The 12,031-nt window shown below is 41.0% G+C and overlaps 1 protein-coding gene across 2 annotated transcripts in view; it reads right to left on the bottom strand.

The window, feature by feature from the left end:
- Window positions 1–231: 231 nt before the first annotated feature.
- RCOR1 (REST corepressor 1) overlaps window positions 232–12,031 on the bottom strand; it is an 81,995-nt gene continuing 70,195 nt past the window's right edge. For both annotated transcript variants that reach the window (XM_030275022.4, XM_030275024.4), the window contains 5 exons: window positions 8,776–8,970; window positions 7,708–7,785; window positions 7,483–7,540; window positions 6,700–6,929; window positions 232–4,572 (listed from right to left, as the gene is read on the bottom strand). In XM_030275022.4, coding sequence (XP_030130882.1) covers window positions 4,531–4,572; window positions 6,700–6,929; window positions 7,483–7,540; window positions 7,708–7,785; window positions 8,776–8,970 — 603 coding nt within the window. In that variant the 3' untranslated portion in view covers window positions 232–4,530. The remainder of the gene's footprint in view (window positions 4,573–6,699; window positions 6,930–7,482; window positions 7,541–7,707; window positions 7,786–8,775; window positions 8,971–12,031) is intronic.

The following is a 12,031-nucleotide window of genomic DNA, read 5'->3' as shown; positions in this document are numbered from 1 at the left end:
GTCTTTTCCTATGTATTTAAATGTATTTCTGTCATGTGAAAGATGACAATCTTGTTAACTTGTCCAGCTAAGTGCTTTGTACATGAAGCAAAGAGGCAACAGTTTATTCTTCAGGTCCTCCTTAACTGAGGGATGACACTGGCAGCAAGGGGAAAACCTCTTTTGTATCTCCTGACCAAAATCTGAAAGGTAAGGGGTCAATTACACATCAGAACCACATTTTACATCAAGAATGTTTTACTACATATTTTATTACATCAATGGCTTGAAAAAATTTTATTTGATGTCAGCAAACATTGGAAATCATAGAAAAATGAATTATGTAGAATTTCACAAAGGAATTTACCCCACTATAATTCCTCATACAGTAAAATAATCCAAAAACCAAATGTTACTTTTCAGTGGCTAAGCAATTTTATAATGCTATGAACATTCATCACAGTAAGTGTGCTGAATAATAGAAAACAGGCAAAAAAGACATTTAAAATATTACTTACAACAGCATTATTACAACATACTTTCTTTAAAATCCCAACGAGTATTTCATCACTTCAAAAGCTATACAGCATTTCCATTATATTTGCAAACTTAACCTTATACATCTTTTAAAATCTTGAAAAAACTTCTTTTAAGCAATCTATAAGCAGTTAACAAAATTGATAAAATCTACATAATGGAATACTATACACTCCAGTATAAATTTTATTTTAGGAGAATATGAATGTAAACACTCATTATTATACAACATGCATAGACTATACTGACCTTCCATCTTCTGAACTGTAACTTTCACTGCAATTGTGCTTTACTATCAACAGGAAAAGCTGCATTAATCCAGGGAGTGGCAGAAAGTATTTGCTTTAGGGGCATTGCACAAGATCACTAGATTTTGACTTACTGAAGACAAGCTGGAGCTAATAAAATAATTTTTCTCCTTTTTTTTTTTTTGTAAAATATCAGCCCACTCATCGCTGAATGAGCTATGTACAAATTCATACCAATTTGAAAAATAAATGCATTATCAAAAAAATCTCCTACGATATTTTTGCATTTCATTGACTTGGAGATTTTTGTTCATAAATCCAGTGATCAAGTTAGTGTAATGCACTGTTTGGCTCATATTTGGTGTGCAAGAATACCAACAGCATATTAGCGAATTCATAGAATAAAAACTGAAATTTAAAGTGACAATGAGCATATTTTAATACATAATGTTTCTGATGTATTTGTACAAGAAAGAAAAATGTTTGTCAGGACATTGCTTTAAGAGAGTAAGAGTTTCACTCTTATTTTAACTATTAAAAAAGTGTTCTAGTGGATACTTATGGGGTCTTCCTGGTTGCGAACTTGTAAAAATATATTAAGAAACCATTATCCCCATTGGTATTAAATATATCGAGACACAACCATTGTGGTTGCACTACCAGGTATGGCTACTACGGTCTTAAGCATCTGATTGTACATTGTTGCTTTACTGTTAAGCACAACTGAGGCATGTATTTTTTTCCCTTGGTTATAAGATTATATTACAAAAATTGATCACTGTTTCAAACCAGTTAAACACGAATATTCAAGTAACAAGGTTGTTTTAATGGATAAGTGAAAAAAGAAGTTACCTAGCACTTTACACAACTACATAAAAATTAAATAGAACAAATGAAATTTGTTTATGCATATGCAATACACTTTTATATCTTTAAGATTTCTAAAACTAAAACTTAAACTATCATTTTCTTTAACGATACCATATTTTGCACAATAACTTATACTTAGGAGAAATAATTTCCCACAAAATATATATAATTATGACATTCACATCGATAGTTTAAGAAACAAAATTTAAGTGAATATTCTTATTTTATGCAGTTATCTTTGTGGACCCTTCTAGTCAGAATGCAACCAGTTGATATATCTAATGCTTGACCCATTTAACAAAAGAAAAAGAGGGTCTTCACCTAAACAAGGTCAAACCATTTCAAAAGCTAAAATGATTTTATCGCATTTCAAAACATAGTTCAAGAGAATGTAAAAAACTAAACGTTTAAAATACAGTGCTATTATATTGCATGTATCAACTACAATAAGATAGCAGTAAACTGAAAAATAATTAAACAACTTTTTCCTCCTAATATCACAAATGATACACGTTTCCCCCTACCCCATGGGGATGAAGCCAAAACACAACTTTTCTGATAAGATGGACAGGTTTGAGGGCAAAAAATAATGAGAAGTCCTCACAGGTACCTAAGTCTCCAGCAGAAGCCTCTCCTGATGAGCTCCCCCAGCTGGGATGCAAGCTCCCACACCATTCCCACACCGGCGAGGACCTGTCTCCATGCATTGGTACCAGCAGGAGGTTTAATATTTAATACTAGAGTGTTTCTAAAGAGCAGCATTGCTTTACACCACAACTGTCAACTGGATTCACAGTGCTATTTGCCCGGTCTTTATTCCTAATTCACACTGGCTAACACCTAGCATTCCTTCCCACAAGAGACTCCCAGCTCCACCTGGCACAGGTCTGAAGGAACATTTGAGCCACCAGAGCTGCAGCAATACAGAGGATAGGGAATAGCTCCCTTCCATCCTCCCATCACCTCAGAGGATCTCTCTGGAGCTACCCGAATGGAACTGCTCAGAAAATGGCTGCCAAGTGGCTGAAACAAGCCCTTTGGGCTCCACACTAACTTGCCCTAGGAAATCTCTACCTGTGCTGTGCGTGTGTGTTGCTGCCCAGTTTCTGACACGGAATTACTTTCCTCACACACGGCCCAAGGGTAAGACCACACCTCAGTGCTACAAGAGGCCACACTGCAGAGGTGCCAGAGCCAGCTCTGTTGCCCAGTTGGCATTGGCCTGCCCCACTCGGGTACAGAGAGCAGAGCCAGCACAGCACACAGTATGGCACAGCCCAGCAGCCAAACCTCAGCACCAAGCCCAGGCCCAGCCCCGAGCTCCACCAAGCTCAGCTGCAGGCCAGGCCATGGGCTAGCTCATTTCAAGTTGTGTAAGAAAGGCTGCTGCTGTACACCACTGTGTGCCATCTTGGCTTGAATCCTCTGTAGAGGCAGAGAGGCAAGAAAGGTCCTTTCTTCCACCTGCAAAGACACCTGGTGGTTTCTTCCAACATCATTAAATTAACCATTTTAAAATGCTTTGTGACTAGTGTTATTTTGCAGCTTTCTATTGGACGAGAAGTAATACTGCTGCTTCTAGCTTCCCTGGACATTGTCTGCTCGGCAGTCAGCAACCACCTTGTTCAAGGTGCAAAGTCCTCCCACGGGACTTGCAAGAACAGTTCCAGTTCAAGCCAGCTAGACAGGCCACAGCGCGGGCCATCCGAGCAGAGGGCTAGGATTTGAAAGCTGCATGCACCAAGTATTTGGAAAAGCACCTCTTAGATTTTAAATTGCATATTTTGGTTCAGAACATGAAAGCGATGTGTGCTTCAGAAGGGTTAAAATGGCCAATGAAAATTAACCCGGTTCTTCTCCATTACACTTGCAAGAAACCAAAACCTCTTGAAGGTTGAATTTTGTGCTCCAACCCTCATCCAAACTTCCAGCGGGAGAAGCAGTTTGATGTCTTTGGCAAACAGCGCTCTGAAGAGGAATGAGACACTGGGACAGAAAGTGATCTATGGTAGCCAAATGCAAAAAGGCACATATTCCCCAAAAGGGGAGGCACCAGAGAAAGTTGTTTTGACTTAATCCCACAGAGGATCAGGAAAAAGAAAGTTGTGTAGCACTCACTTAACAAGTTACAATGCAAATGCTGAATGCCAGGGGTTAAATAGCGTATCAAACAATTTCAGGTTAAGTATTCCCTTTTGCACTAAATAAAAGCCATTAAAATACACAGGAATAAAATGCTCAATTAGGGAGCTTTCTATGAAGCAAGAACGCACAAATACAGTGGAAAGAATTGCACAAACCAGAAGTGTAATGAGTTACATCTACAACCTTGGACTGACCAAACCTTAGAAATAACATTTCCTATCACTTTGCATTATTCATGATTGCTTGCTAACATGCCCTGACACAGCTGGCGTGTGCACAGGCCCCTCCTTTACAGAAAGCTCACTAATCATAGTGTCATCGTAAGAATACACAGGAAGCGGAGACCACAAGGCCATGCAGCAATACATACTTATACCCTACGGACCAAGTGTTCTAAGAACTCCTAATGTGTAGAGTTACTGTGGGGCTGCTAAGGAACTCCTTGTTTTGCAGGTTGGTCAAAATTTATAGACAGGTGTTACTGGTTCTAGAAGTCCCCATGCTTAAGCATGACGTTGGTGAAATGGAGAGCTGAGCTACCTGGGTGCTTTTGAAAGAAAGTGGAGGCAGTATGGAGGAATGAGGGAAGATTAAGGCAGATGTAGCACAGGACTGGAAGCGTTTGCATTTTTTTTTGGTAATAGCTGCTTGTCCACAGATATGATGCAGATGGCTGTCTGAGGTTTGCTAATACCTGATATCCTGGATAACACAGTAGTCAACACAAATTGTTCTAGGCTACAGCACCTTCTCACGAAGCAGATGCGTATCTGACATCAAGAACAGAAGTAGCCTGGAGGGAAGAGGAGAGAAAAAGCAGAGATTTAGTTTAAAATGAATACACATAGGCTTTCTTGCATCTCCTAACTCCAGCCCTAATCCATGGTACTGACAGTGACAAAATATACAACCCTGCAATATGGGAAAAATTCCAATAGCTTTCCCTGTTCTGAGGCACACTGGGATTTGTTGTTGGGAATGTAAACACATAGGAAAGAAGAATTGATGCTGCTTTATAACCAGCAGCCTCCCCTTCCCCCCTTCAAATAAAAAGAACTATGGCCACTTGCTATGGCAAAGCCCAAAGCCCTCAGAAGCCTGATGAACCTTTCACGAGGCTGCTGGCCAGCCAGCCAAGGCATGCCAGGGAAGAAAGCACCTGAGGAATTTCAGTGTTAGGCCACCAAAGTCTTCTGACTACTGCTGAGTCTACCTGACTTGACCAGACACTGCCTATCCAAGTGCCCTCAAGAGCAGGCACCAGCCATGCAGCACTGCACAAGGAGGGACCAGGAACCCTCTCCCAGTCCATGCAGGTCACTTGTGTCATAACCCCATTGATGTTTCACCTTGGCCCCAGAACCACTGAGACAGACACCCAGTCAGCACTTTGCTTAAGCCACCTCTGAAGGCAGGAAAACCACATTCACAGCTTCTTTTGGTCTGCTTCCCACCACTCAGCACTTGGTCTGCTCTACAGTGAGCACCTTCCATCACTAATCTGAGCATCATAACTGCTGCTCTAGTAATAATTTTACCAGACCTTGCTGTCATGCCTCCACTCTCCTAACTCATTTGGGATCCTCACTGCTCCAGTATCCACACACCTGGCCACATCAGCCCACTTCAGTTCCTGCTGAAGCCAATTTTTCCCTGTGTCAAATGAGACTTCCCTTTTCTGACCTCAGCTTTCAGAAGCAAGGGTGTATTTGAAGCTAAGAAGAATCTCAGAGGGCACAGAGAAGAAAAGTTCTGCATTACCAACACATAATTCTACAGGACACAAGAAAAGACAGTGAGAAGAGCCACGTATCTCAAATTGGTGGCCATGTACTAGCACCAATGCTGCTTTGCTCCACCTCTCAATTCTGGAAGAATGGGACAATTACACATACCTGTGAAGGCAAGCTTTCTGAGTGTGGTTTTGTGCATCTGTCATGCCTTTGGACTTAGTTCCCAAATATATGCATCTTTGAATTGCATGTTATTAGGTTTTGTGAAGCAGTGAAGTTCTGCTTTTTGAATGTCTGAAGGACAATGAATGTCCAAGTGATCCAGGCCTAATCAGAGCAACAAAAATGTAGAGGACACTGAGAAGTCTTTACTCCATGCTCAAACAAAATTTGCCTTATGATGTTGACTGTGCTTGCATTTACAATACACAGCTTTTTTACCAAGTTGTCTCATAAATTAGGCCAAAGGGAGTCCTTGATCAGACTTTTTAACACACAAACCTCTACCATGGTTTTATTCTCTAAGACTAAATATTAGTCTTTATTGCTAGGACTAAATTTTTGTAACTAACTTCCATACTTCAATATCCTACAGTCTCTTTGCTCATTTCAAACCTACATGGCCTTTGGAAAAGTGTTAACTCTCTGAACCTCCATCAAGAAGAGGCTGTTCCTAAAATTTGTCTTTTCAGAAACAGCAGTAAAGTTAAGGAAACTTTGCCTTTATGTAATTCCAGAGTGAAGTTTCTCGCACTCATCTTGCTTATAGCTTTCTTCCCTTCATTCAAGTGAAACTACTCACCAAAAATGAAAGAGCAAGCTTTGGCTCAGAAGCCAAACCTGGAAAAGCTGGGAAAACTGAGTGCAGGGAAAAGATCCAAGTGAGATAAAGATGCATGGGGTTTCAGCAAAAAGATGTATTTAAAACATCTATGTTCTGATGAGATACACATACTGTCAGAGGGCTGCAAATTCACTGTTCTCCTTCCACTTTCATACAAGCTTGGATTTCCCAATTCCCCAAATCAGCACTGAAATTGTATATCCAGATGAGGTGAAATACGCACTGATTGAAGATTGACAAAAATGGCTTTTGCAAAGACTATATATATATCTAAATACACACATACATCTGTCTGAACTGAGCTCAGATCGGGAATTTGATGTGACTTTTAAATTGGATTTACCTCATCTTCCTCTTCAGACATTTTAGTGGAATTATCAGGAGATTTTACAGGCTTCTGGCTATTGGTTCCATTTGTCTCCTCTTTGCCATGCTCTGCCTCCCACTCCTGTAGGACTTCATCTATGTTGAAACGACGTCGATAATTTACAAAAAAGTTTTTCACTTGCACCACAGATTTGTTTCCAATCACATCAGAGATTGCTTGAAAGTCTCGGCCATATTTCCTGATTGCTAAAAGCAACAAAAAGAAAAACAAAAGCAGTGCGTTATTTCCATAAAGACCACAAATAATGTTCAAGTCACAGCATAAAGATCCAAAGCTGAACTTCTGTCAAGGCTTCAAACCTTCTTCAGATTAATCCAGAATTAAAAAAAAAGTCTAAACTGGGAAAGAGACACAGTAAAAACCAGCCCTGGAGAAGAGAAGAAAATAGAAGTGTAGTAAAAGATGGGTAGAGTCAAATATACAAGAGCTGTTTAAATCTGCCTGTACTACTTGAAAAGTTACATAGAGAAAGAATCATAGTGGTGACTCCAGCTGAGTTTCACTTTCTGAAAGTGTACAAGTTGGACAAGCACAGACACTATTTGCCAACATTCATACGATGCCCTTTATATTGCCCAGGGAGGGGAAGGGGGAATATTGTTTCCCTGTTCAAATACATTCTTCAGGCATTAGTACACAGAGTGGAAGCCCTCCTTCCTTAGTCACTGAAGAGAAACTCAGCTCTGAAATGCAGCAGGGTTTTGACTATCAACAGGTACAAATCTTGTAGTGCCATACCTTGTACAGCAAGAAGCTGCTCATCTGTGGTCCAACGTGCATTAAATTTCTGGACGACCTAGACAATAACAATAACAACAACAATTAGGTAACTTCATTTATAAACTTTAATTTGTATCTGAGCTCATAAAAACCTCTCAAAAGTGCAACAAGGAATTAACTGTTAGTCAAAGTATATAATTAGCATGCATCTTCACAATTAACAAAGATCAGAAATTATCTCACCTCTGGAAGTCTGTATTGTTCTATACCACCTTCTAGCTTTTCTTTGAGCGCGCTGTTTGTCTGTTTGATATTCTGAATCTGAAAAGAAAGTTTCATCACTTTAAGAAGGATTAAAAAAAAATCTTTGGACAAGCCTTTTTCCAGCAGCCTTGGCAGGAATCTCACAAGCTCAGCCTTCCAGTTTGTCTCAAAGCCTGCCTTTTCCAAAAAGGAAGTTTGCTATATTGGAATAATGTACAGCAGGAGCAGCTGGCAAATCAGGAGATCCCATTTAATTTACTCTCTGCTGTCTACAACTTATTTGGAGCAAGAACTGCCCCAACTTCCAGGTCTGTAAAAAGCCCAGCATAAGAAGACCAAACCCATCTGCAGCAAGTAATGAATCAAAGTCTGCTAAAGAGTTCAGCTTCTCCCAGAGTACCAGCAAAAAGGCTTCAGGCCAAAATACCAATTCTATTAAGTTTAATAAGGAGCTTGAGACAGATCTCTGCTTTAGAAACAGCAAAATGCTCAGATGTAGGCAACAAACTCATGTAACAAACCTGTATTTACTCACACATATCTGAAAAACATTTGTTTAAAAGGCAGATCCAACAGGGAAGCAAAAAGTACATGGAGAGTTCGTATGATACCTGTCTAGGAAAGACTAAGCTGAACATATCTTCGACTTCTAAACGTACCATGTGAAAAGGCAAAGGAAACACCTGCTGCAGATGGAAATCACATACTGCTGAAACCACTGCCACCCGAGGAAAGTTACAGTTAAAACAATAGAAGGAATTCTGAACTGCAAGAAAAGCTAGGTGCCAGCAAATGTTCCTTCAAGTCCCTGCTATGAACTTTTCCTTGTTTTACTTCAGGTTGAAAGTAGGCTTGCCCACAGAACTAAAACTTAAGCGATGTAAAACCCAGAGCTGCATTCAGAGCACAAGGACAGCAGCTTGTCAAATTAAGGCACGCAGCACTGTGCATCATCACTGCCAAGCCACAAATTCCTGCCAGCTCTGCAGACTGACACAGGCACTACCAGCAAACCCAGCAGCTGCTCCTGTACGATCCCGTTCGTACCTGCCGTTTGATTGAGACTAACTCCATGTCCAGTTGTCTGAGTACAGTGGTAGCAGCTGTTGCATTGGCAGAAACAGCTTCCACATCTTCCTGGGAAAGGAACATTCCTTTGGGAGGTTTCCTCTTTGCTCTGTTCTTGGCCTGTGTACTGTGCTTCTCCTTCTTCACCTGAGGGACAGTTTCAGCAGGTGGCACCTGGCAAACAGCAGTCAGTCATTTTACAAAACTAAGTATCTTTAGACATCCCTTCCAGCTCAAACCATTCTATGACTGATTTTTAGCCACCATCAAAGGCTAGAGAACAACAATATCAGTATGCAGACAGGAAGACATTTTTGCTTTAAGTGGCATGTCATACAAACTGCCTTATACAAATTTCTCCTTTTCTTTAGTAGCTTTCAGTGTTTACAGAGATACTGTGGATGCCTTCTCTGACCATTCTCATTTTGGGAGATAGATGCCCAATTCTGTATTTATTAAATGTTCTAGCTATTTTCAAACCTCCAAAACCCTTTTTCTTGTTTTCATCATCAGATCTGAAAATATCACCAGAAGGAAACAAAGTGAAGTGTGGAGACAGAACTTAACTAAAACAGTTTACTGAGAATTGTTTTACTACCTGACAGACACAGAAAAGAATAAACCAAATTTATTTAAAGACAAAGGATAAGGGAGTGAGGTGACAACAGGGTAATTCTTAGATTGTTACACCATTTCTTGGAAGCCAGGTTTTCTGGCATAGCACTTGTATATCAACTGTTCCATCAAAATGCTGCAGTTTTGCCGAAAATAAACTTTAAGTCTTATTTTGAAAGAGGAATATTTCACAGAGCACTTCCTATTTTTATCCTTTATGTTTAAAGCAAGGACAGGTAGATGAACCAGGACACTTACTACAAATCCTTCAAGAGCACAGCTAATTCTAAGATAGCAAAACCATTTCTTCTGGAAGTTATACTCAACAATCAACTCATACATAAGATTTTTTGCCCAGTAACTGAAGCCTGGCCAAGAACACAAAACAGAAGGGTGGCAAGGAGAGAAAAAGCAGAGGGGAGGAATTACATGTGAATCCTCTGCTTGATCACTGCAAGCTTTGAACACATTGGCTTCACTTGGTGCTATTGTTTTCCTCCTAATTTGCAGCTACATGCAGTTTCTACACAGTTTGTGGCATTTACCCATTAGCATTGAATGCTTTTATATGAAACCACAAGAGGCTGAGCACCAAACCCCAAGTAAGTATGAGGTTCTGACTCCCAAAGGACTCCAGCACAGCTGCCATGGATAAAAGCTTTCACCCTCCTCATGGGCAGAATGGCCAGAGCCCCACAGCAGCAGTGTGGACAGTTGCCTGCTCTCAACCTTTTTCTTCCACCCACTGGTGCAAAGTATTCCATGAGATACAATGCCTAGGGCAAGCCCAGAGGCAAGAGGTAACTCTTGCCACTGCAGGAGGGACACCCATATGTCTCTTTGCATAGGAGTGCTGAGCAGGAGAAACCAGACTGGCTTAGCTATGAACAAGCGAAGTAAGCTCTGCTTCAGAAGGGAGCACTTTGATAACTGAGCCAGGTAAATTATTCAGCATGGATAGACATTTCAGATCCACTCATATTTCATCTACATACACTGCTTCCCAGGACCACGCAGCAATGCCTCACTACATGTTCAGCCTGTCTGTTGACCAAAAGGCAATGCCTGCAGTGCAAACATCCCAGAAGCTTCAACATTAAAGAAAAATGAAAGCAGTTTCAAATTACTGTTTTACACAGTTCAAAAAATGCAAAGCTCTTTCGTGTTGCAGACAAGAACCAGAGCTCCAGCAGAACAATTTCTGACAGCTCCAAATGCCTCTAGGCCCCAGCAAAAATTGGAACATCTAGTCTGTCCTGGAAACTCTTCTTTCCTGGCCACACACATTTCTCTCGAGAATTAAACCAATTTTTGTAAATCAGAGAGAATTACAGTGCAGGGATTTAGCAGTGCTCCTGTTTATTTATATATTGCCACTGCTATCCAGTGCACTTCAGTCTTACAAACCCCTTAATACAATGTTCCCTTCCTTAGATTTCCTTGTGTAAAAAGAAGATAAAGCTATCTCAATCTACATAAAAACAGAGCATGAAGTGGGAAGCACCTCCAGGAACAAGGAAGATACAAAGGAAGCAGGTCTAGGTCATGACCTCAGTATTACAGAGTCACTATGCAAGAAAATCCAAACAGTTGCACTAAAAATTAAATGAAAAAAAAAAAAATTCTCCTTCCAATGATCTTCAAAAGAGGAAACAGATGAAAGATTTCAGATACTCTGAGAAATCCCAGTATTACTGGGTAAGTCAAGAGAGTAACCAACAGGTCTCAGAGCTGAAAAAAAAACCACCTCTGCAGCTCTGGGACAGGGAGGCCCCTTATGGTAAGAGTCCTGGGCTGCTGGCACATCATAGCCCCTGCACATCTGAGCACATCATTAAAAGAAATCTAATGATCAAGAACAAACTTATCCCCTCCTGGTTACCTGCTCTCTCTCTAGGTGTTTCAATAAGCCCTAAGTTCAGGTACTGTAAAATCAGAATCACTGAATCATTATGGTTGAAGAAGACCTCCAAGATAATGTAGTCCAACCTTTGACCGAACACTTGTCAACTAAACCACAGCACTAACTGCCATGTCCAGTCATTCCTTGAACACCTCAGGGATGGTACCTCGCCTATGTTCCCAGGCAGCCCATTCCAGTGCTTGACCACCCTTTCATTGAAAAAATTCTTCCTGATGTCCAACCTGAACCCCCCTTGAGGACATTTTCTCTCATCGTCTCCCTGGAGGGCTGGGAGAAGAAACCAACCTCCACCTTGCTACAACCTCCCTTCAGGTAGCTGTAGAGAGTGACAGAGGTCTCCCCTGAGACTCCTCCTCTCCAGACTAAACAGCACAGCTGGACTCTGAACAGCTCCATTCTGTCCTCCAGCACAATCCCTGTCCTGAAAAGTCCCCACAAGGCTGCCATGGCACACACAGCTAGACTGCATATGCTGCATGAGCTTCAGATTGGTCCGAGTGCCACGGCCTGTACCAGTGTGACAAGGAGGGCACAGAGCCTCCTCCCACAGTAAGATTTTCTGCAAAAGTGTCTTGATGGTAACTGTCCAAGCCAGACACCTGATCTGTTTTGGCCTTACAAGAGATGCAGCCAAGGTGGTGAAGAACTATCTTTCCCTCTTCTGCAGCAAGTTCAGGACGTGTCAGCATTGGTTGG

This window comes from Taeniopygia guttata, chromosome 5 (assembly GCF_048771995.1).
Source record: "Taeniopygia guttata chromosome 5, bTaeGut7.mat, whole genome shotgun sequence".
Classification (NCBI taxonomy): Eukaryota; Metazoa; Chordata; class Aves; order Passeriformes; family Estrildidae; genus Taeniopygia; species Taeniopygia guttata.
Note: the sequence above shows the minus strand (reverse complement) of the source record. Positions and strands in the feature narration are given on the sequence as shown.